Genomic DNA, 26,988 nt, shown 5'->3' on the forward strand with positions numbered 1-26,988 from the left:
TCCCTTAGTAACACAGCACTTACGGCATGATCGGTGACTGCGAGGTACATAAACAGATCCTCCCCGGGCTCCGGGGCCGTCAACCTCGGCGCCTTTGCCAAATATTCCTTTAGTTCTCGAAAAGCTTCATCGCAGCTCTCGTCCCATTGAAACCCCCTTCCACTTCTTCAGAAGTTGATAGAATGGCCGGCAGCGATCGGCAAACTTGGAGATGAATCGGTTCAGGGCGGCCAACATTCTAGTGAGCACTTGCACCTCCTTAGGATTGCTCGGTGGTTTGAGGCGATTGACGGCCTCTATTTGGTCGGGGTTAGCCTTTATTCCCCGAGTGGAGATTAGATAACCCAAGAACTTGCCAGCCCCCATCGGCATCGACCAAGGTTTTGCTTACGTAATACACCGGCATTTGCACTCCCCGGTCCCTTAGTAACACAGCACTTACGGCATGATCGATGACTGCAAGGTACATAAACAGATCCTCCCCAGGCTCCGGGGCCGTCAACCTCAACGCCTTTGCCAAATATTCCTTTAGTTCTCGAAAAGCTTCATCGCAGCTCTCGTCCCATTGAAACCCCTTCCACTTCTTCAGAAGTTGATAGAATGGCCGGCAGCGATCGGCAAACTTGGAGATGAATCGGTTCAGGGCAGCCAACATTCCAGTGAGCACTTGCACCTCCTTAGGATTGCTCGGTGGTTTGAGGCGATTGACGGCCTCTATTTGGTCGGGGTTAGCCTCTATTCCCCGAGTGGAGATCAGATAACCCAGGAACTTGCCAGCCTCCACTCCGAAAGTACACTTTTCGGCATTCAGGCGCAGCTTGTGCCGTCGTAGTATCTCGAATACTCCCCGAAGGTCTTCAATATGCAGCGACTCTTTTCTGCTTTTTACCACCATGTCGTCGATATAAACTTCAACCGTGCATCCAATTTTTTCTCGAAACATCCTTGTCATCATACGCTGGTAGGTGGCCCCGGCATTCTTCAATCCAAACGGCATGACCTCGTAGTGATAGTTTGCGTTCGGGGATATAAATGCTGTCTTTTCTCGATCCTCGGGCGCCAAGGCAATCTGGTGGTAGCCTTGGAAGGCGTCCAGGAAGCTCATTCTCGGGTGCCCGTACGTGGCATCTACTAGCTGATCAATCTTGGGCATCGGGAATGGGTCCTTGGGACACGCTCTGTTCAAATCTGTGAAGTCCACACAAACTCTCCATTTACCGTTCTTCTTCTTCACTACGACAGTGTTTGCTAGCCATCTCGGGAAGAATATTTCTTTTATGACCCCAGTTTCGTTCAGTCGTTGGACCTCCAGGTTTACTGCATCGACGTGTTCCTTTGATGCTCTTCTCGGTTTCTGCTTCTTCGGGGGAAATGATGGGTTCACGTTGAGTTTGTGAACAATGAACTCGGGGTCTACGCCGGGCACTTCATACGGGTTCCATGCGAAGACATCTATGTTCTGCAACAGGAACAACATCTCTACCCTTTCCCGGTCATTCATGCTTGTACCTATCTGGAAATATCTGTCACTATCTGGAAGAATTCTTACCTTCAGCACCTCCTCGGCAACGTCCGCCCCAGTTTCCCAGGGTTTCTGTAATTGCTATGCAGTCTCTTTCTCGGCGTGCTCAGCTTGACCGAGCTGTTCCTTTTCCTACCGGACCGCGGCTACAAGGCATTGCTTCGCCACCTGTTGATTCCCCCTTACCTCTGCAACTCCATACTCAGTAGGAAATTTTACTTTCACGTGAAGGGTGGACGGAACAGCCCCCATGGCGTGAATCCAGCCTCCCCAGGATTGCGGTGTAAGGTGCGAATGATCGGACTACTATGAATGTAACTATAACTCCCTTGCCTTCCATGTCCACTGGGAGAGAGATTTGCCCCTCGGGAATCACAACTCTCCCGTCAAACGAGACCAATGGCGTGTCATACTTCGCCAAATCCTGGGTCTTTAACCCGAGCCCTTCGAAGAGGTCCGGGTACATGACGTCAGCCCCGCTACCTTGATCAATCATCACCCTCTTCACCAAGAATCCGCCTATCCGGGCTGTCACCACCAAAGCATCGTCGTGAGGTTGGATCGTCCCTTCCAAATCATCTTCTCCGAACGAGATGGCCAGCCGTCCAACTTTCTTTTTCTTCTTGGATGATTCTCCCTCCGCGCAAGCCACTGTCATTACCCTTTTTGCCGCTGCTGCTCTTCTTGGTGCGGCATGAATGACGTCGATTACCCCCAGGGGTGGTGGAAGGGGGTTCCTTTTCTGTTGGGCGCCCTGCCCGGGTTCCCGGTCAATGGAATCTGCTACAAACTCTTTCAGGTGCCCTGCCTTCACTAACTGTCCGAGATGGTCTTTTAATACCCTACACTGCTCGGTGGTGTGCCCCTTGTCTCTGTGATAGGTGCAGTATAGGTTTTGGTTCCTCCGAGATGGGTCGCCCCCCATTTTGTTCGGCCATCTGAAGAATGGCTCGTTCCTGATCCGTTCCAAGATTTTGTGCACGGGCTTTTTAAACACCACATTAACCCCTTCGATCTGCACATCTGGTTCCTGCATTCTGAAGTCTCTTTTCGGCTTTGGCGGCAAGATGCTTTGCCGAGATCTCCCGGCAAAAGGAGCTTTCCCCCTGCTTTGCAGCCGGTCATCCTCCAAGCGTTTGTACTCCTCTATGCGTCTCATCAGTTGCCTCATATCCTCCGGGGGTTTTCTTGTCAGCGACTCCCGCAATTCAGAATCTTCGGGGAGCCCCATCCTGAAGGTGCTAGCCGCAATTTTCTCGTTTCCTCCACCAATCTCGTTGTAGAGTTCCCAGTATCGGCTGGCATAACTCCGAAGGGTTTCCCCGACCCTCATTTTCATGGAAAGCAATGCGTCGACCGGCTGTTGCACTCGGCTGCATGTTACGAACCTGCTGCCGAATTCCTGAATCAGCTCGGCGAAGCTGTGTATAGAACCTTTCCGCAACCCATTGAACCATCTCAGTGCGGTAGAGCCGAGACTAGAGGGGAATACTTTACACATCAATGCATCGTTGTGCGCATACAAAGACATCATGTGGATGTAATGACTGACATGCTCCACGGGGTCTGTCCTCCCCTCATAGGAATTGAATGGTGGTCGCGTGAATCTGCTCGGCATGGGTGCCCGTTCAATCTCATCGGAGAATGGAGACCGGGCTGCCATCCTTAAGGCTCTGCTCATGGCATCCATTGCGGCGTTGTGGTGCCGCCGCTCCTCTGGCGACTCTGATCCTTGGTCATCATATCCATGCGATCGGGAACGGTCCCGCCTACGACGCGTCTCCCGGGAGTGTCGATGTGACTCTTGAGAGCGTGATCGGTCTCGGTATTGTTGCGTAACAGATCGACTGGAACCCTCCTCGCCCCGGTTTCTCCTTGGTTGGGGGTCGTGGTTCCTTTCGTGGCGCCGACCCCTTGCTTCAAACTCCAAGTCCATTACCAATCTGGGTAACCGCTCCAGCTCTCGGTCTCTATCATCATATTGCCGATGTGCTGAGACGCCTGAAATTGTCCGGTGTGTCTGGGCCGATCCTTCTCCCAATCTGGACCTTTCCTCTCCTCTTGGATGCTCCCTATCCTCCAGCCGTTTCTGCCTTCTCTCCCTCCACGTCGATCCCCGAGAAGATCCTGTGGAATTGCTCGGAACATGCCCTCCTGAACGCTCCTCAGACATCTCCCTTGCTTGAGTCTCACTCGAACCACAGCTTCGTAGGAGAGCCCCACGGTGGGCGCCAATTGTAAGAACCAAGTACAAGAATTCTGGGCCTTAGGTAACTTGGTCAATTGTAAGAACCAAGTACAAGAATTCTGGGCCTTAGGTAACTTGGGCTCACAATTTATTTGTAGTGGGTTTAAGGATTTCCTACAATGGGTCGTTCTCGGCAGAGAGACTCAAAGCAACACTCAGTTGATACTCTCTCCTTGACTGTTTTCTCTCAATTTTTCTGAACCCCTTCTTCTCCCCAATTTCTTCTATTTATAGCCAAGGTTAGTGGGGAGATTATGATTACAGCCACCGTTAGTGCTACTAAGGGTCCAATATTATCTTGTCAAAGTGGATGTTTAGGTGAGAGGGCGGTGCAGCATTTATGACCTTGGAACTTGGTTCTTGCTTGATGGACATGTTCGGCAACTCAGTCTCCCGTGCACATCAGGAGTTTCCCGCGCATGTCATGACTTTCCCGGACACGACCAATTCACTTGCCCGGGAAAGTTAAATTGATCGTCTGTTGGGACTCAAACCCCAAAACATGTTTTCACGTTAAGGCAGTTTCAAGAAGGGTGTAGGATAACTGGACCTTTCTGCTGGGCCTGTGCCCAAGGCCGGTATGGGACTAGGCCCAGGGCCTGTATGGGACTAGGCCCAGGGCCTGTATGGGACTGGGCCCAGGGCCTGTATGGGCCTAGGATCTCGGTGCCGTACAGAAGCCTTACTAGGTTAAATAAGAGTCAATAAGCCAAGAGCCTTGAAGCTCAACTGATTTGCACCTTCTTGTGTTTCCAACTATCAAATTATCCACAAAAAAGAGTCAAAGAGTCCCTAAAAATATGATTCATTTTATTTAAAGAATTTGACCTTGAGCAATGGAATTATGAGTGATTTGCATTATTGAAGAACTGTGTGCCTAGAATGTTCTTCTCATCTCTCTATTCTTGGTCTTCTTCTTCTTTGGGCTGATATTACTATTCAAGTCTGTAGTTCACACAACCCCTAAAAAAATTCTCTCTTTTCCTTCTTTACAACCCCAAACCAAATCCTTCTGCTTACATATCAGAACCTGAATTAAAGCCTCATATACTTTTTCTATCAAATAACCCATCAAACAAGCTTTTTTAGGTTCTATTATTTGCTTATTGCCTAAGAAATAATTGCAACCTGCTTGTTTTCTATTTCCCTTCTTTGCCGTTCAATTTTGTATCTTCAAATCATTTAAAATGTACAAGACTAAACCATAATGCATAGCTCTAAACCTCAACTTTAAAACCCTAAGCCCATCATAAGCACACCTAGAAAAGTAACCATATACCAAGCCAACATTTGATATAAAGAAAGCAAAATAATGGATTACGGGGTTTATTAGAGTGTCCAATTGCAGTGGCTCCAAGATATAAAAAGGGAAACCAGACTTGTTTATCTAAAAATATATGATAACAAATTTCACAGAGAAAGAAACACTAACAAGAAAATATTACCTTTGTTGTATCAACTAAATATCCAGAGAGGATTGAGACGCAAGTAATTATAACCAAAAGCCAGATTAATGATTCCCATTTTGAGATCTGGGGAGCTTCGTCATCATCTGCACCCTCTTCAATCTGAATCCCTTTTCTATGTTCATGCCATATATAACGTCATAAATATATATATTTTTTATTTTATAATTTGATAGTTACAATGAGAGAGGGGGAATTTGAACCCTGCAATTTCCATGGAAAACACCCAAAGGTGCCAATCAGTTGAGTCATAAATTAATTAATTGAACAATCCATGCTTAAAGAAATGTTCCCATAAAATATGACAATGAAAATATAGTATACAACATATATAGCAATGCCTCCTTTTAAGTTCTAAAGACTCAGTAAGTCCCTAAGCCAATAAAAGTCTCAATATAAGAATGCTGTATTAAAATTATTGGTGTGGTCGGCAGAGGTGGTCTCAATGGAGTCCAAATGTGCATTTTATCCCTTATTGGCATTAGAACTATGTTGCATTTCTCCCCAACCTAAACCAAAGAAAAAGATATGATGACTTGTATTTATGGCATTAATCACTACATCTTTACTATATTCTCAACTATAAATTACAATGAACCCTAGTAGGGTATATATTAATATATAGGGACTATAGGAGTTGTGTTGGCCCCATATAGGCTTTATAACATAATTGGGCCTCTTGAACCTTTATTCATAATAATACACATAAACCTAGAATTAGTCATTGCCCCTTGTAAGGTACAACAAAAAATTTCAAAACAGTCACTGCTAGAGCAAACTATAAAACTACAACAATAGCAATAATAACCAAACCATAGTCCCAAATTTTGGAGTCAGCTAGCTTTGGATCTCAACAGAATAACTAGGGCCAGACACGTATATTCTTTTTAGCAAACTATATATATTTGGCAAATACAATTGATTGGTGTACTTTGAATATGCTGCAGCAGCTACTTTTATAGACCATTAGAAAAACCAGCCAAATGTAGAAGATATTCAATCTTTTAATTATATTAGTGCCAAAGATATAGAAGAGAGCTTAAAATTGTAGAAGTCTAAACAAAATCTGTTAGATGAAAAGACTTTGACTCATCAACTTAAATTATTAAGTAATATAAGTATCTTTCCAGGTTGAAAATAATCAGTCCATGTATAATAAGGTTAGAAAAATACCAAAAAAATATACTACTAAAAGGCTTATAACAATATTCATAACCAACCTCATTAAGAGAAACATATAGATTACTTTGACTCTTTAGCTGGAAATAGAGGTATGCAGCATATGTGACAAGCATGATGCAACTGCTAAATCTTGAAAGAGCCAACTCTAACTTCCCAAAATAAACCTCAGTGTGTGTATAATGAAGAACAGTCGGTAAAAGTGCGCCCATGACTGCCATCAACAGCAATCCAGAGTTTACCACAACGGTTGCCTACATACCACATATATCAGCTTTAGCATGAAAGATAACAAGACAATTAAAAAAAAACTCAAAAAATCTGCTAATACATCCACCTTATTAAACAGCTGCTCCTTTTGAAGAACAAGCCCACCACAAAAGAATGCACATCCAAGCACCAGCAACAAGTTTGACAGAATTGAACCCAATAACGACAGCTGAACAATATGTATCAATCCACTTTTCAAAGCAAAGATTGATATAATTAGTTATGTTACATTCCCAAAAGTAGCATTCAATAGACCTCCAACTGCAAATTTCAAATTCACTACATATCAGAAATTTTACATAATTTCAATATTTTCCACTTATCTATTGTAAATAGATAGAACTAGTCGCTAACCCGTGCGATGCACGGGATAGTTAAATAAAATTTATACACATTCATTTTTATTGGTACAATCATTTGAAAATAATTCTAATTAATACTCAAATGTAAGAGACACATTGACTTACTATTTAAAGTAGCCTTCTGAAGAATTTACACATATTGTGCAACTGAGCCTTAATTTCTCATCAACAATAAAAACATGGAAATTCAAAACATGGAAAGAAAATAAAAATTACAACAATTAATTCCATTATCTTTCATGCTATACTTTGTAATTGTATGAAATTAAGTCAACTTAATTTAAGTAGTTGTAATAAAATTGGCTTCTACTATTCTCTATTCTATAAAGATATGAACATATTGGATTTCTCAAACAATTACCGGTATTGCAATAAAATGATTTATTATTGAAAATAAGAAACAAAGAAAATCTGTCTATACCTTAAGAAACACAATATAATAAAATTAAAGAGATAAAATTTTCGGAGGACAAAATATTATAGATAATTTTAGAAACAGATTATACACTTAAAAGGGTTAGTAATTTATAGCACTTACCCCCCACTATTAGTATACAGATACCAAGTGCGGTCATCGTAACCCTTTGAAAGAACCTTCCCCAATTGGACCCTATCAAAAAAAAAAAAAAAACACCCAATTAACAAAATTGATCCAAAAGGGTCTAAAAAGCACACAAAATCAATTCAAAAAACAAAAATATGAGACAAAGTAATTACTTTCCGCTGCCAATGAAATCGTCTTTTGTATTGCTGTTCCAAATTGCAACACTTATCTCTCTAAGGCCTTCAATTAATGAAAACACAAATTTTTCTTGGAATACCGGAGTATTATGACCATCTATACACACAAAAAAAAAAAAAACAAAATCAGCATAACTCACTATAACTCTATAGAAGCCTCAAAAATATAAAGAGAAATTAAAGGGGTTGAATTTGATATTTACGTTTGGAGAGAGAGAGTTTGCAGAAACTGTGACTTTATATTTCTTAACTTGAGAGAGGGGTAAGGTTGCTAGGATTTTGAGGGTAAGGTTGCTAGGGTTTTGAGGTGTTATAATGTTTTTATTTTTATTTTTTAAATATTGTGCTGACGTGGAAAATTGTGGTGCCAGCAGAAGCTTCGGTTTTATATTTTTATTTTTTAAATATTGTGCTGACGTGGAAAATTGTGGTGCTATATATATATATATATATATATATATTAGTTATTTTGTTAACTAATTGGTTAATCTTGTTCAGTTGGCCTTAGTGGTGCCTCCTCTTTTACATATAAGGGAAGCTAATGATGCAATCAACACACAATCAATAATACCAAATGATTTGGGCATATACTAAGGATAATGAAAGTTCAAAAACGTGTACAAAAACACTTTTGAACGTTTAGACCCCAAAAAAAAATAACTTAACCAACACAAGCAAAATGTTAAACAATAAGTGTGCGGAAACTTAACATACGCTATAATGTGAAATTGGTTAAACAACTATCTAAGCCATAACAAAATGAAACCACAGCAGATAAAATAAAGGCAAAGATAGAGAGGAAGGAAGATGCAAACACAAAGATAACACCCGATGTGTTATCGAAGAGGAAACCGAAGACCTCGGCGAAAAACCTCTCCGCCGCCCTCCAAGCGGTAATCAATCCACTAGAAAATACAGTTGGGATACAAGGACAGCAATAGACCCTCCAACCCTAATCTACCTAGTGCACCTAAGCCCTCCAAGCTTCTTGCTCCAACGAGGTTGCGCCGAACCTTTTTCTTTTCTAGCTTCCCGGATTCCGCTACTAGACCGTAGCATCAACCAATGAAGATTGGCTCCTTCCTAACTGCTTCCCAGAACTCCAAACGACTGTCTCACAAGGATGATGATGGTGAGAACCAGGTTTGGTATAATGCCTCTCAAGGATTTGACAATGGAGAGGAAGAGAGTTGAGGAATATGATGAGACTCTAAGGTAGGGATTGTGTGTGAAACAATCTTGTTTTTCTTTAGGGTTTCTCTCTCAAAATTCTCTCTGGAAGCTCTCTTTCAATCGTGGGTTAAAGGGGTATTTATACTGGAGTGGAGAGGAATGTGAAACGTCAGGTTTTAGCAAAACAGGGGTGGCTCGCGGCTTGACCTCGCGGCTTGACCAAGTCGCGAGATCCAGTCGCGAGTTAACCGTATGGCCAGTTGTCCTGTTTTGTCCTGTAGTGCTCCAGCTAGCATGACTGTTCATCTTCCAGCATGCTTGGCACGTGTGCAGCTTCTGGCGGCTTGCAGCCACGAGTCCACCCGCGAGTCCCAGCCGCGACACTCTGTTTTCTTGCACACTCTTGAGCAATCTTCACTCTATCTCACTCACTACCCTTACAACAAACCCACCTAAATACAGGGTTACTAAATGCTGAATTACAAGCAAATTTGGCACGGAATAAAGCCAATTAGATGGTTGAATAAATTCAACCTTACAATCTCCCCCTTTGGCTATTCCGTGACAAAACCCTAAAACAGACTCTAGACTTAACATGTGAGTTGGGAACAGTTGAACAAAACTCACTCACACCTAACTCTAGAAGCTGTGAAGCACTTGAATCATATGAGCATAAAACTCCTGAAACACAACAATACACCATGATCATTGTAAGCAAAAAATTATAAATGCATATGAAACAGGCAGAATGTGATCAAGCAAAGATGGAGTTAATAAACAAACCATGACTTGATCAACCAAGTGAACACCACAAGGTGGTGATCACAGTGCTCATTCACACTTGGAATGAACACAAGGGCATACAAGTTAACAAGCACAAGGCAAGACACTTGTATGCTCAACACTCAACCAATGCATAGCACACAAGGCATATACATCTAGGAACAATCCTACAAGGGCACAAGAGTGACAATACATAAACCAAAATGCAGAACATTTAGATTAAAGTACTGATTTTAACATAGCATAAAGGCTGCACTTAAGCAAGGTACATACCATAAAGCCTACAAACTATGCATAAAACATTAACCCTAAAAGCTTACAAAAGCACATGGATACAAACCACAGAGTATCCTGAATAACAGTTTTACAAAACACAATATATTAACTTAAAGAGAAAAATGAAACTGAAAAAAATAAAGACACTCCCCCTTAGATAATGACGCTCCCCCTTAGGGTAATATCCTCCCCCTCTGATTATGCCTATCACTCCCCCTTTTTGTCATGGAATAGGCTAGTCATCCTCTTCTAGCTTTCTCTGAATTTGATCCAATTGAGTTTGAAGAGAAGTAAACTTCATATCCCATCGGTTGCTTTGATGGTGTAGAGAAGCAGAGAGTCCAGACATCTTTGTATTCAACTCGTGGACAGAGGAGACAATGCGATCAAGTTTCTCATCGAGGGAGAGATTGCTGAACTGAGAGTCACTGTGAGATGTAGAAGTTTCTGGTTTGGCTCTCTTCCGACTATGTCCAACACTTGCATTGTATGTACGCATGTTGATTGGACTCGGTTTGGGGATAGGAGACTCATCAGCCGTTGGATAAATTCCCTTGAGCTTCAAGATCCGTGAAATGAGACTGCAGAAAGGAATGCATATCCGAGACTCACTTCGAAGAACCGTTTTGCGCAGAACATGAAAGATATGAGCACAAATGTCGATTTCTTCATCAGAGATTAGATCATGAAGAAACAAAGCACGTCCAAGGTTCATATACCCAGTACTTGATAAAGGGTACAAATTGTGAAACATCACAATTGTAAGCACTCTCAGTTTCGGAGAAAGGGAGGAAACACTGATGGATTTGCCATTGGGTGATAACTCCAAGTCTTGACCAAGACTTTGTTTGAGAAGCTCCTCATCAGGACATAGATCATCATAGACCGGTGAATGTCGAAAAATGGGTCTGTTGATGTGAAGAATTTCTGCCAGGTATGTAGGAGAGACAGAAAAGCTCCTTTGCGGAACCCAGCACTTAAGTTCATCTCCTTCCACAATTGCGTTAGCATAAAATTCTTTAACCAACTCTTCATACACGATATCCGGATCAGAGAGAAGGTAATTCCAATCCTTGTGAGCAAACCATTTTGGAATGTCAGTGTTATGAAGTGAGGACAGATCCACAGCTCTCTCTAGTAATGGTGTGGCATGAAGAAAAAAATTCTCATATGACTGATAGGCTGCATATGATCTGAACTTATTGGGATCGAATCGCTGTGATGAAGAGCGAGTCACTTTCGGGAGAGGTGTGTCTTCATCAACATCAATTACGGGTTCCTTCCCTTTGGAAGAACCTCCTTTCACAGCAGCCTTTTTGAATGGAGACATGACCAGTCTGCATTATAAACAGGGGAAATGACAGAACACAATCCAACAGACTATATCAGCAGTGGGTTAGTGAAAATTTAGGGACAATGAAGAAACCCTAACAGCTGGATGAGAATGGTCAGAAAATAGCAATAAGGGACACCAAAGGCCCAAATTTGAACTACACAGTATAGAGAGATCAAATACAACCACATAATCAGCTGAAAAAGGACCAAAATCAACACCACATCAACAAGATACCACACAGGATCAAAGTGAAACATGATAGCAACAGCAAATCAGACAAAAATAGCTAACCCTAGCTAAGCACAGGATGAAGAACACAACCACCAACATAAACTAGCTCAAACACAGAAACATAAGCACCCAAGCGAAGCTAGAACAAAGAATAATAGTTGAGCTAGAAACCCATCACAAAATCACAATCAAATGTGAAAGAGCCAGAGGGAAAACCAAAAGAAAAAGTAAAATAGAGTGCAGGACAGAAAACCATACCTGTTAGTCGACGATTTTGAGCTGAAAAGAGACAAGTATGGGAGATCGAAAATGGAGGCACGGTGACACAGTGTAAGAGCATATGAGAAAGACAATGAACAGTCACAAAAAGATCGAGGGAAAAATAAAAAGTTTAAAAACTGCCCCTGTTTATCCAAAACATGCGATTTTCGCGACTGGAACGAGTCGCCAAAAAGTCACCAGATTAAGCCGCCAAAACACTGAAGAACAAAAAGTTGAAAAATTTTCTAAGTGTTTTTCGCGACTGGAAAGTCTACCCGCGAGTGAGTCGCGAGCTGAGCCGCGAAAATCTCTGAGTGAACCTCGCGACTAGACCTTCCACTCGCGAACAAGTCGCCAAAAATGACCAGTGAAGATGCGACTGAGTCTCGCGACTTGACATACCCGCGACTGAGCCGCCAAAACAGGGCAAAACAGGATTTTTGAAATTTTCAGAATTTTCAAATAAAATACTTTCCAAAAACACCTAAACACTCAAAAATCTTTTTGTGCTTGAATTAACAAAGATTGAGCATGTGAAAACACATTTCATCAAGTACAATCACACAAATGAATATGGCATTTATTGAACATAAACTTGTGTGTTGTGTGTGGATATCAACAATGAGATAGTCCTTTGTCTAATGTGAAGCTTCAATGATCAATTCAACCAAGGCATACACAATTAGCACTAGATCATGTGACCAATCTCAATTATAGAAATATGTATATATGACCTCCCACACAATTTGATAATCATAACTTGGAGCTTTTCATTTGACTCCACTTTCAATCATAACAATTGACCTTTTGATGCACTCATCTCTCATTGTGAGAGGGATATATAACATTTCTCTTTGAAGAACAGGCCTTTGGCCTTTTTGAATGAACATTCACTTTTAATATAAGGTCGCTTACCCTTTTTCCTAGTCAAATACTAGAATGTGCGACAGGCTTTTGCAGCTCAATATCTCTTTTCATTTGGAGATTTACATTTGGTGAGCTCTTTTTAGCAAAACAAAAATAAAAAGTGGGAAGATATATAGACACAAGTCTATGCATGTTTCAAGATCAACATAGCCATTCACTAATCATTCATGACAAGTTTGAAGATCTATTTACAACAATCACATAGGTTTCAAGATTTTTCCCACAGTGATAAAAGTGCATGAAAACAAGCAATGCTCGAAAATGCACAAAGCCATTAGCACAAAGGTACAAGGCAAAACAAGTTTTGAGACAAAACTCAACAACGTCAATCAAGTTTTTTGATTTTCTAATTTTTATGTGATTTTGGATTTTTGACACAAGAAGCAAAAATGATTGAACAAACATAAAAAGAAACAACAGTATTCACAAATGGACAAACAAACAAGAAACATGATGCACAAAAAGACTAATCAAAAGGTGTGTGCCCCAACATAGACAGATTTAGCATATTATAAATATGTGAAGCACACAACACACAGGAGAGTCAAGGAATTGTACCAACACCAATGGTCTTACGGAGTGATGCAAACCGTGGACCATCGAGAGGCTTGGTGAAGATATCCACCTTTTGATTGTCGATGTGTATGAACTCAAGACACACAACTCTTTCCTCTACCAAATCCCGAATGAAATGGTAACGTATCTCTATGTGTTTGGATTTTGAATGCTGAACAGGATTCTTGGAAAGATTGATGGCACTGGTGTTGTCACAGAAGACACACATCGTTTCTTGAGGAATTCCATAGTCATGAAGTAATTTCTTCATCCAAAGAAGCTGAGTGCAGCAACTTCCAGCAGCGATGTATTCTGCTTCTGCAGTAGATAGAGACACTGAATTCTGCTTCTTGCTCATCCACGAAACCAGATTGTTACCAAGATAAAAACAGCCGCCTGAAGTGCTTTTCCGATCGTCTACACTGCCAGCCCAGTCAGCATTTGAATACCCAGCAAGACAAGCATTTGAGTCTTTTGAATACCACAGACCATAGTTTGCAGTACCATTCACATATCGAATGATTCGCTTAGCAGCAGTCAGATGAGATTCCTTCGGATTAGCTTGGTACCTGGCACAAACGCCCACACTGAAAGCAATGTCCGGTCTACTGGCTGTAAGGTAGAGCAAACTTCCTATGATGCTCCTATACAATGTAGGACTTACTTCAACTCCTGACGAATCCAACTGTTTTGTCTCTTTATCTTCCTACATGCTTCACACATGTGCTTCATTTTGGCGAGTCACCAATCGCGAGTTCCTATCACGAGTCACCTTCTTATTGCACACTCTTGATCAAGTCTTTACACTCTCTCACACACAACCCTTACATTATTCCCACCTAAATACAGGGTTTCTAAATGCTAAATTACAAGCAAATTTGGCACGGAATAAAGCCAACACATAGTTGAATAAATTCAACTTTACAATATTAAAATTGGAAATTTATATCAAATGACACCAAGCAGGAATTTCTTGGATTTCTAATTGTTAACAATATAAAGTGAGAGAGAAAGATTGAATAGTTTGTATATTAATGTGTGAAACAAAAAGTACAATCTGGCCTAGTCTGGTAACTTGCGACTCATCCTAGTCGCGAGTGACTCGCCAGTGCACCCTGTTTTGCTGAAAAGTGACTTTTCACATACCAGCTCATACCCTACTATAAATACTCTTATACCCACGAAATGTAGAGCAGAGAGAGATAGAGCTTCCGAAGAAAACTTTGAGAGAGAAACCCTAGAGAAAAACAAGATTGATTCATCCACAATCTTATACATTTGATTCTTCAAATTCCTCTACTCTCACCCTCTCCATTGTCATATTCATGAGAGGATTATAAACTAAATCCTTACCTCACCAAATTCAAAATAGTGAGAAAGTTCTTGGTATTTGGGAAGCAGTTCAAGAGATAACCAATTCATATTGGTTGATGCAATAGGCTAATTGCGGGATCCAGAAAGCTAGAGAAGACACGGTTCGGCGTAACCTTGTTGGAATAAGAAACTTGGAAAGCTTAGGTGCATTGGGTAAATTAGGCTTGGAGGGTCTATTGCTATTCATGTATCTCAACTGATTTTCTAGTGGATCATTTACCGCTTGGAGGGCGGCGGAGAGGTTTTTTGCTGAGTTCTTTGGTTTCCTCTTCAATAACACGTACTGGTGTTATCTTGTATTTGCATCTCTCTTTCCCTTACTCTTAACTTTTAATTTCTGCTATTTTTGATTAATTAAAGGAGTAAAGTAGTTTGCTTATTTGGTTATTGCTTATATTTCATATTCTGCATATATACTGTTTGAATATAAGCTTGTTTTGGAATATTTGTTTTTGAGGGTCTAAACATTCATAAGTGTTTTAAACACTAAACGAGTTTTCAAATATCTTAGGTATGGTGTTGGCAAGTCCATGACAATATATCTTGTTTTGAGTTGTAAGCATTAAAAATGAAGTACAAGATCAAGTCCAAGGTTCAGCACAAGAAAGGACAGTCTCGGGAATTTTGATTGGCCCTCAATCATCGCTCAATTGATCAAGAGTGCCTGTTGATCAACTCTCGGTTCAGTTGATTGATGAAGAATCAGAAAATCATGTTTTTTTTTCCTAACGTGCTCTGTTTGAAGTCCGCTAATGGGGTGGGTTATTGTAACCCTAATTAGAAAGCCATGAGTACAGAAGAAAATAGAGAAGATATTCTACGATATTGTTGCCATTAGCGTGGCCAATATTGCCAATCATATCTTCTTTGCTGGATACCACTTTTCTGCCTACAACAATCTGTCACTAAACATGCATTTATACTTTTATGTCTTTCTTATAAGAGTTAATCTGTACTTTTTCCTATTTATTTATAGGACATCTATTGGATGTTTCTTTACATATATCTTTTTTTTAATTTTTTTAAAAATATAATTGCTTAAGTGTATATTGCTATGATCAACACAAAGATTAATTAATCTTTTAGGTGACTCTTGGAAGTAGTGAATCCAACTCTTAAAATTTGTGTTTCTCCTCAAAAAATCTAAACATATGCACATTCTCAAGGATTGATTCATTTATGGACAACTTGCCTAGTTTTGAAATTCACAAATATATGACAAAAATAAGGATACAATTGAGTGTTTGGTGATAGATGATTTAGTTCTTGACCATTTTTTTAAAGTTCCATTGACACTTATAATAGGATGAAAAATTAAATAGTAGGGTATATTTCTAATCAATTAGCCATAAGAAAACAATTTTGATTAATTTTTTCCAATTTAGTGGTATCATCTTAATATCTTTTGGTTAATTTTTTGTTCATAGTTTGTGAACTTTCTTTTGCTAAAGATCTATATGGTAGTAGTATGTTTGGTTTATTGCTTTAGCATGAACCTGCAATTCTTTCATATGACTTTTAATTTTACTTCCATTGCTTCAGCCTTTCCTTGTAATTAAGGCTGTGATGACACGTAAGAAAAATTTCCCACTTAAAAACCTACCACACTTACAATTTAAAGGTTACAAAATACCGCACATTGCACCGTTTGAGGCTTTAAATTTTAAATGTTTATTGTGCAACCTACATGGTTTAAAACAGAAAACACAGTTAGATTAAAAGAGAGAGAGAGAGAATGAGTTGATTAGGCACAAAGAGTGGAGAGAGAGAAAAAAAACTGAGAAATCTACCCCTAAATGTGTCAAGTGACAGTCTAGGCCTCTACCATCATCAAATCCATTCCCTCCACCGGCATAGTCTCTGTTTTTTGGTTTTTTATTTTTATTTTTATTTATTAATTTAATTTGGGATCAAATCTGATTTAGGTCTGGGTATTTTGACTAGATTGGATTGCATTAAGTTTTTTGGCTTAGATAGGTTTTGAATAAGGAATTTGGATTAAGAATGGTTTTTAATATCCGTTATTTGTGTTGGATTTGGTTTTCCTTTGGGATATTTGGGTTCAATTTGTTTTAAGTATATCTCTACACTTTAAAGCTTTCATTTTATTTATTCTGTTTTAAATTTTTTGTTGAAACATTTTTTCCGTTTATAATTTCGTTTCTCATGTTTCTTTTCTAGCATTTTTTCCATTTATAATTTTTTTGTTTCTCATTTTTTCCGTTTATAACTTTCTTTGGGATATTTGTGTTTAATTTGTTTTGAGTATATCTCTACACTTTAACCCTTTACTCTTTTGCTATGGAATTGTTGTTTTAAATTTTAATGCGTTATCTTTTCTTATTTATCCATTCATATGCATTTAGTTTCTTGCTCCTTTCATGTTTGATGCATCTTAATTTGTTATAATATTTTGCTATCTTGGAGTTGGAGGGTTAGTCATGTTCAAGTGTTTTCCACTAGAGTCACTAAGTACATTCTCATGTTTGTAAGATTTCAATTTAATTTTTCAAAGTACAAAATTTTAAAATCTTTCACTAGGTGAATTTCTAAATGCTGCTCAATGACAGTTTGTGTTTGTAAGGGCATTCAAAAATCAAACAAAGAGGTACTTAAGAAGATTTTTGAAAGCATGAGAAGGTTTATTTACACCAAGGACTGTGAGCAAGTCCAAGGACGAGGCTTTAGGCTTTATTTTTTTGGAGTAACGTTTGAATTTCATAATTAATTGTTTTGTTTTGATGATAAGCAAAAAAGTGAAGTTACCATGTCAGTTTTTTTGTTTATATAAATTGATAGTTTTGTTTGATTGAACTTGGATCATTTGAAGGTTTTTTTTTTTTTTTTTTTTGTTGACAATTTTCTTTACCGGGATGTGTTACAATTCAAACTTTATGTATATTTCCCTTCAGCGCCGTGTATGTGCTATACTCAATTTTCTTTACTAAATTTGCTATGAAAAAAATGTTTTTCTTTTTTTTTAAAACTTATATTGACATTGACTTGACTTAATTTTGATTCAATTCATTTTCCATTTTTATAATTATTCAATCTTTGCTGTGAAGTGTCATAGTCATTGGGTTTTTTCCCCCATTAATTTACATGTAAGGGTTTGTTGTGGCTTGAGCCACATTGTCTAAGGAAGTTAAAACACTTTAGTGAGAGTTCTGTTTTTGTTTATGTGTCCATATGTATGTTTTATTCTTTGGTTGATTTATTAATTATTTCCCTTAATGTGCTATATCATAATAGGTTGATGTGCTATATCATAATAGGTTGTTGGTGGGTGCTTTTTCATCATGACCAGAAGGTGAAGATAGAAATTACCCTTATCAGTACCTACTGTGTTTTCATCATTATCACAAGATGTAGATAGACTTTTTTTTTTTTTTTTTCCAAAACCTCATCTTGCTTGATAAACCTTATATTTATCTATTTGTACCACATATATTTATCTATTGATTTTTTATGCATATAATTCTTATGTTAAGTTGTTCTATACAGCTATTTTAGAATTGTTATGAAATATTGTTTCCATAATTAAAGTTTAATAGTTTAACGTTGGTTTATTTTAACAATCAGTTAAATTATACAACATGCCCTAGAAGAATTTTAATGAATTTTATTGTCTTCTAATAAGTAAAATGACCCCGCACATTGCGTAGGTTAAACGCTAGTTACAGTAATTACTCAGCTGAGTTCGGCGCTTATAATAGATTCAAGTGATCCAATAAAACCGACAACTGTCACAAGAAAGCAGACAAAGCTAAATGTCCTAAGTACAATCCATTTTTTTGTCCAAGCTCCTATTTTCTTTTGTACAAAGTACATCTCCACAGGGAAATATATATTCAACGGCCAAAAGTTCAAGGCCCCTAACAGTCCCAAGACTGAATTGAAGTAAGGGAAGAGCATTGCAATTCCAGTGGTTGATACAACGTATGCAGTTCGGAAACATAGCCTGAGAAGATTCCACTGAAAACCCGGCAACAATGGGAGTTTGACGGTATAGAAGTTATTTACAAAGCCACTGTTTGGGAATTTCTTCGTTAACCATCTTTCACAATATGCAAATACTGGCTGACTATAAATCTGAGAGTGAAAATATGTGAAAGAATGTAACTACAAGCAAGCCAAGGATGCAGAGAAGTAATTAACATTTGGCACTGCCTACAGTATGGAATCAAAGACAATGAGTTATCACTTATCACTAGTTTTTTTTTTTTTTTTTTTTTTAAAAAGAAGGATTTGACTAGGGAATAGGGAAAAGAAAAAAATATGTTTGAAAATTGAAGCATATCCTGATATATTATGCAATATAATTTTAAAAAGTTGGGTTACTTATGCATGACAGAAAAATGTTACATAGGATTTCAGTCTTGTTCAAGAAACTTTTCTTCTTAAACAATGCTTGTTGCATATGCCACAAACATTTGGGCATAAACAAAATTTTTACAAGGTCAATGAGAAAGTGAGTAATAGATTTTATTATTTTAAAATTGTATATTGATTGTTAGTACCTGATATCCTCCTAACAAATGAAGAACAATGCAGGCATTAGCAAAATCAATGAGCCAATAAGGTTCATAGAAACCAAATCCTGTCAATAGGTTTCCTGGTGTATCATTTCCAAAGGCTGCATATCCAAAGCATCCACAGCAGAGGTAGAAACAGGTTGTGACAAAAATGGCAACCATTGATGCCCTCTTCATGGTCTGGTTTTCTGGGGGAGGGGACTTCAAAGTATCCTTCATTTAACAAATTTCCCAAAACATTTTAGATACTGAACTTATATCAGCAATTATTTATATATTACTAAATTTATAATGTTTACTTCAAACTTAAATTTTCATATGCTTTTGTTTTTATTTGGTTTATTATGAGATAGTACTCCATACCTGGATCTCAAGAACGATAATTGAGTACGGATAGGCAAAAGCAATGTCCCCAAATGCTTCGAAGACTAACCAAAATTTATTGGCAAGAGTAGAAGCCGGGACTCCTGTAATGCTCCCCATAATCTTCCCATTTTCTGCAAATACAACTCATGAATGTTGATCTATAAATAGCAAAGAAGCCAACTTTCCTATTAGGTGAACCAAACATTTCTAGTACCCTCCATTTAGCTGCCGCATTCTGAAAATTTTTCCTTGATAATACCAGATAGTTGCTTTAGCCTCATTTGAGTGAAAGCTCTTGTTTTTGCAAGTTTGGAGTGATAAGAAAATATAAAACTCAGAGTTCTAAAATATATACTTTTCGTAGGTTATCTCAGCAACCTGAAGAATTACTACAACATTTTAGAGAGTGAAACAACTTTTCATACTACTTTATACAGCTTTATGTGATCACAGGGTGTGTTTTAGTTGTAAAATTGGAGGCCTGTGATTGAAAAAAAGAAGGCAAACACAGCCATACCTATTACTTTTGCAAAGCCAAGTGCTATTCCAATAAAAGAGTAGGTAAAGGACATCATTGCAGCAACAACCGAAAGCCATTCCATTTTATGGAAATCTGGAATCTGTGACATAACAATCTGAACAAGTCCAAAGAGCAGCATATAAAAAGTATCACCATATGCACATGGAACTTGGTGCCCTTCTTTGTGATAGCAGTTTGATTTCTGAATTGCCCTGCATGAATATGCCAAAGAAAGGAAAATATGTGAATTATGAACATATCAAAGAAAGGAAAAATATAAGAATTAGGAAGAGTAAACTTAGCCAACTTGAACTCAATCAGAAACGGCAAAAGAAAATAAAAAGAGCGGATCATAAACATAGCTGATGAAGATGACACTCACACTAGAATGAACGTTCAAAGGGTTAAAGAGGAGAACATGAAGAAAAGAAAAGAAATGGCAAAAGAAAAGAAAAAGAGTGGATCATAAACATAGCTGATGAATATGACACTCATTCTACGTGTGAGTTTAGATGTTGTTGAAATGATTTTCTTAGTGCATTTGGCATTTTACTGTGGGTCCCGTGCACTGTTCACAGGACCCACAAGTACAAAATTCAGCAAATTTTAAGTTAAAACTAGGTCCTACGGCACTATTCACATATTGAAAAATTATTTTGTTACAGTGTTTTCAGTTTTCAGTTTTCAGCAATAAGTAGTATCCAAACAGACCCTACAATGAACATTCAAAGGGTTAAAAAGGAGAAGATAACAAGAGAGAGATGCGTAGAGACAATTTCGCAATACAAAATTTTTTATTATACTCTATTTATACTGGTTGCTGTAGTAATAGCATAAGCAATCAGACTCAGTCCCATAAAAGCTCAAATTTTGAAGCAAACCACAAAACCATGCCTGCCTTCCAGAACTTTCACTATACCAAAGCAGGGGCATATAAAACATAACAATCTTTGTAAAGTATATCCTAAGTCGAATATTATATAGAACGTTTAAAACCAAGAAGAAGAAGAAGAAGAAGAAGAAGGGAAAGAAGTTGGTGCTTTTACTACCAAGATTCACTCTAACAACATCTGCGTAAAAGTAGTTTCGTCTTCTGGTTATGGAGTCAGGACACCTGTAACAATCGGAAACGAGGAATGCAGAGACATAGGTGACAATATCAAAAAAAATCAAGGAAACTGCCCCTGCTATCAATCCTAACTGTGCAGTACTCCATGCCAGAGACAGAACTCCAGAGCCAATAACAGCAGTAATGATATGAGCTGTGCAACTCCACAAGGATCCTGTTTGAATTGCCCACACGAGGCACTGAATTCAAGACTAAATTTGGAAGTAAATTTAGAAGAACCGGTGGTTAGTCCTAGATAAAATCTTGACCAGTTCATCACAGGAACCTTTGGCTACTTCAAAAGAGTGTTGGATAGCCATGTTTATCCAACTCCAAAGAGGGCCATGAAGTTTGATGCCTGTATACCCAATATAAAAGGTCTAAGACTCAGAACACTATGCCACACACCAATGTGAAGGCCCCGGATACAAAACACTGTCACACATACATAAATGCAAATAAAAATACCATGCTTGTGACAGCTAACATTTTATGTTTCTTTTTATCTCCATCTAAACTAACTAGCTTGAAGTGGCCTTTATTAAATAATGACCATGATCAACATAAGAATGTTCCATCAGTTCTACAAAGCTTTGAATTGGTCCTGAGTCCTAAGTGAGCGCATGCATGTGTGCACATTTACTTATTATTGATCAGGCGATTAAAATTACGCAAAATTTTGAACATGGCCATATAAGCTTCATCATTTTTGTAGTGTTCCAATAATTCTAGTAAGCTGTAAAAGACAACACAAGAGTTGCCAGCTACTTGATGGAACTTTTTATTGGTAAGTACCTATTTGATGGACTACTAAAGGAGAAACCTATCATGTACTTCTTTTTTTGGTGAAAAACCTATCATGTACTTGACACCATGGTAATTGCTCCCCAATTAGACAATCATTTGAAGGCTGCAATAGGAACTAAAGCCATTCAAGCATTTTGAAGCCATGATCAGTGAGATTCTGCAAGGTTAGACTTAAAACTTACAAGGCTTTTGCATGGATCGTTTCTCAGCGTCATGAAGATATATAGTCTCATTTAGAACCTAAACAATGATGGAGAAATCAGCTGTCATGTTCATCATGCAATTTTCACCTTTCTTCTTTATTACTTTCTCCTTACCTTATTTTGAATTAAATAGTAGCAATGGGTGGGTCCTTGAGTTGATAGTCCTCTTATCTAAAAATGTAAATGATTGAAATCAAGTAGAAATTTTGTCCCTTGCAATGGAAATACTCCAATAGCTAATGTCCAGAAAAAAAGGCAGTTTGATACACAGCCTCTTTAGCTGATTCTGATTCCACATGATACCATTTCTAAAGGGATGTTTCATCCTGATTTTTGACTCTTGTTGCTGTGTTTGTTTCCTCAATACACCTAACATAACCTTTCACATCATTTGCAGCTTGAGAAACTTTAGACTTGATTTCAAGAATCTCAAAAACTAACTAGTAAAGGACATATAGTGGACCCATAATCATGAATCAGCTGCACCGTTTATTCAGTCCTATCATCCTTTGCACAATATTACCAAAGAGATATTGGCATAAAATAGTGGAGGTAAACGAGTGCAAGAGGAAATTTTCCCTTTTCCCTATTATTAACCTTATCCTTTAGGTTGTGTCCTTTTCATTTGAAGGTACAATTTTGTGGCTAGCCAGGCTTGCATTTGAATGGACCAGACCCAGCTAGAGATTGGCACCACAAAAGGCCTAGTAAGATTCACTCTAGGACTAGAAAAAAGAATCTCCAGTTTCCATGGCCCAAGTCCCTGGAGCTATCTTGTCTTATACTAATTATCTTGTACCCCCATCTATGGAGTGACCTCTTACAAGTCTGTGACTCCCACCTAGAAGCTTGTGAGACAACCACTCCATGAAGCTGACATAGGATACGGTTTCTCCTTAGTAGGATGGTAGTTTAAAGTGTAGACTAACACATATATCTTCATGTCAATATGTTAGGAACTCATGGGTAGAACTCACCCTTGAAAATCGGCTTGCAAGGGGTGGCCAAGAACTTATAAACGCATGGTTAAGCTTACACTTAATTCATGTAGGACACAGATCATAACCTAATACTATAAAATAAATTGAAGAGATGTAGGCAGAGGAGTTATTATAGTCACATTTAGATAATACACATTTCTTTAAATATTGATGACATGATAAATACTAAGAGTGAGTTTGGCATTAGCTTTAAACTTTAGTTTTTAGACTTTAGTTTTTAGATTTTAGCTTTTAGCTTTTAACTTTTATGTACAACTTTTTAAAACCTCACTTTTTCCCTTTTTTCCTCACTTCTTCAAAAAATTTCAAGGTACAAGTATACTTTAGTACACTTTCAGCAAAAAAATTTCAACAAAAAGCTAAATAAACCATTCCCAAACAAACCTTAATTCATCCATAAATGATCAAGATTTAAAAACCCTAAAATAGAGTTAACTTGAGAACTTTAGAGAATCCAATGGACTATTAATATTTAAGAATGTTAGTGATTTAGCTAGCATGTGACCACCAACCAAAAAAAAAAAAAACCTTACAGTTTAATAAAGAGTATGAAGTAGTGAAAATAGTTCTTGAGGAGTACCTCATGCAGGTAGCAGCCGTAATGACATAGGCAATTGCACCCCCCCATAAGCTCTCCAGCGCAATCACTCCACTCACCTTCTGGCTCTTCTCTCCTGCATTTCCATGTACATTATAAGGTCAATGTTTATTATTAGATGTATTGGCACTCCCAATAATAAGGGTTTTCACTAGTGCAGACTAGTGAAATATCTGCAGGTCTGGTGGACTACTTAGTTCTTTCTTTTTTAGTAGACAACAATAAAGACTCTGCTCAAAGCTTTGGTCACTTTACATTACTATTAAATAGGTCATGTGATTAAAAATAACATAGATAGTTATTCAATTGCAACTGGACTGAAGGAAATTTTTTCCTTAAGATGATTATTAGAATGTGATTCTAACAATTCCAATCTTTTAACAAGGATCAACATTAGAAAATGTTAACTCAACATGAATTTCATCCTAATGAACTGTTTATGAACTTTTTTTATGTCACGAATTACTAATTAACTTAAAAACAAAACTAAAAGGGATTTAGAATTTATTTGTTTATTATTTTTGCTAATCAAAGCCCAAGCCTACTATTAGCTAACTTAATCACACACTGGAACTTATAGATTAAAATAATATATATATATATATATATGTATGTATATATATAAAGCCTAACACACACACAATTCATGATTTTTTAATTTATTTTGTGGCTAAATTGGTCCACATTTTAGAAATTTCAACTTGCAAGACAAATATCACTTAGCTAAGACAATACATCATTGATTGATGGTTAAGATTAGATGTGACAAAGATCAGGAAATTGGGATTAAATTCCTCACCTAAATACACCCTGACAGCTTCCATATAGGACCGAATTCTAGTGGGGCCACATTCAGGATCTGGGTATCTATAGCAATCACATAGAAGGTTTGTGGAAATAATGGTGATGCCTGCAAAGACAATCATGAGTAATGGACCTGCAATCCACCCTAGTTGGGCCACGCTCCATGCAAGAGACAAAACTCCTGCCCCAATCACTCCTGTTATTATATATGCTATTGAAGTCCATACGGTCCCTTCACAAAAATAAAGACGAATATTAGCCCAAAAAGTTGTAATGACTTAATTAAAGTATATTCATTCATTCAAAAAAAAAAAAGTTTATCCTAAATGTACTTGTAAAAAGCTCAACTAGTGGGGAGAATTAGTGTGCGTTTAGATTGTGACGGAAAATTAAAATTATTTTACTATTCAGCTTATTTTTGCTATTATTCATGAGCTTCATTGTACTATTTCAACTAACTTTTACTTTTATCTACACTATTTTTAGCAATAAGTTTTCAGTTTCAGCAAAATAAACGATATCTAAACACACCCTTAGTAGACAGAATAAGGCTATGGTATGAGGGTGAAAGATGAAACTTAAATTTTGAAAATTAAAATGGATATTAGGAGGCCAAGATAATCATGCTTGGTTCAATTATATATAAGATTCCAATTTCAATAATGCTTTGTATAAATAATTGTATTGTAATGAAAGGGTGTTGTCAAGAGTGGAAGGTATTTTAAGTAGAGTTGGGACCATCTTTGGTGTTTGTGCTCTCCTGCAAATTGCAACCTCCAATATTCCTTCCTACCAAAATACCACCACATACTAAAAGTGAAAATATCTAACTTTGTGCGGTGCATATTGCTGAATCACATTTTAGAGCACAGTAATATGCAATAGGGTTAACAGTCCCAAGTGTTCGCTTGCTGATCGTTTGTTTACTGAAAGTATTGTAGAAAATAACAGAGAAAAGTTTTTTGTATGGGGTCTGCCAAAATAAGCTCAAAAAACCCAAAAACCGACTTTTTTTGCACTTCCCATATGCAATCTAAGAGGAAAATATCTAGCACCCACTTGAATTGTTATTTTCTCTGACAACTGAAGATAGAAATATGCAGCAGTTGCATGCAAGATATGGCCAATTTATGTGAAAGTCACTACTTACTATAAGAGATTATATGCATCCAATGAATGCATAAGATAATTTCTCTATTGGAAAATGGTCCTCTGTTCCCAAAAGGCAGAAGATTTGGTCATTTGGCATTACTGCAGTAACCCATTCTGTTTTCACCGAAGTCGATATTAGGCTCTACCTCTCCGGCAGTAGAGATATAGATATTGTTTCAAATTTTCAATTTTTCATCCTTACCCATATTAGACTTAGTTACTCAATAAATTATATACCAAAAGAGAAAAAAGAGAAAGGAGACATAAAAAGGAAATGAAAGCTCTTAAAATAGTTTTTTTTTAATTTATTAGAAAACTCTTAAAAAATAGATATGATGAAGGAAACATATAGCCAAATGCCAATAAAAAGCGGAAAGTAAAAGAGTTTTCCTTGTCTTGTGACATTCTCTCTACTGAAAAGATAAGAAGAAAAGACTACTATATGTGCAATAGCTGCAAAACTGAATTTCAAGTCTAATTACCTGTTCTTTTGAGAGGCTCCTCAGGTTCATCAGGTTGAGAAGAGCTTCCCAGTAAAGCTGATTCCTGATCTTCTTCCTCACCACCCATGTCTCTCCCTTGAAAATTATGAGGTTCTATTGTGTTATACTTTTCAAATATCACAAAGGGATAGACCTGTCAAGAGCTCTTAACATATGTCATGAAAAAACGTGGGGACACTTGCTGCTATAGCTTTAAAGTCATATCATTACTTAAAAAACAATTGATGCATCAAATCCTAGAAAGGATTGAAAGTAACATGTCTTGGCCTTATTGCTCTTCTTCTTGATTGACCAAGAAAATACTCCTTAACTTTGGCAAGTTTTTCAATTGCTACCTTCTCTATCGACAAAAGAAACAACGGATTGACCAAGAATCTTTTGGTTGAATTAATATCTTTCCATATACAAAATATTTGAGAGTTTAAGAGAACAAAAATTCTCTTAAAAATTTATGCTGCAAAAATAACAATATATTGTAATTATCTTAAAAAAAAAACAGAGAAATGAAAGTCTTATTCGTTGCTTGTACGCATTTAGTTTTGAAATTTTGGTGGAAGTTTAGTGAAAGCTTAGCTACCACAGTTTGGATTGTAGTTAAAGTGTGACACGTACTGGTGGAAATATTGAGTCATTGAATGCAAAATATTCTCATTTCTCACCTGGGATCGATATAAATCTTGAAATTGG

The 26,988-nt window shown here is 37.7% G+C and overlaps 1 protein-coding gene across 3 annotated transcripts; it reads right to left on the reverse strand.

Moving 5' to 3' along the window:
• Positions 1-18,381: 18,381 nt before the first annotated feature.
• On the reverse strand, positions 18,382-26,794 carry LOC126694122 (probable amino acid permease 7). Of its 3 annotated transcripts, none has more exons than XM_050390195.1 (7): positions 26,281-26,794; positions 24,642-24,878; positions 23,825-23,918; positions 20,123-20,337; positions 19,603-19,736; positions 19,225-19,452; positions 18,382-18,796 (listed from the first exon to the last, which is right to left on the reverse strand). In XM_050390195.1, exons 1-7 carry the CDS (start codon positions 26,366-26,368, stop codon positions 18,395-18,397), a joined length of 1,398 nt encoding a protein of 465 aa, XP_050246152.1. In that variant the 5' UTR covers positions 26,369-26,794; the 3' UTR covers positions 18,382-18,394. The 3 variants fall into 3 exon arrangements, with proteins under 3 accessions (XP_050246152.1, XP_050246154.1, XP_050246153.1); XM_050390197.1 differs by having other exon boundaries at positions 18,481-18,734; positions 26,281-26,772; XM_050390196.1 differs by lacking the exon at positions 18,382-18,796 and adding an exon at positions 18,812-18,874 and having other exon boundaries at positions 26,281-26,778.
• Between the last annotated feature and the right edge of the window lie 194 nt (positions 26,795-26,988).

This window comes from Quercus robur, chromosome 8 (genome assembly GCF_932294415.1).
Source record: "Quercus robur chromosome 8, dhQueRobu3.1, whole genome shotgun sequence".
In the NCBI taxonomy this organism is placed as follows: domain Eukaryota; kingdom Viridiplantae; phylum Streptophyta; class Magnoliopsida; order Fagales; family Fagaceae; genus Quercus; species Quercus robur.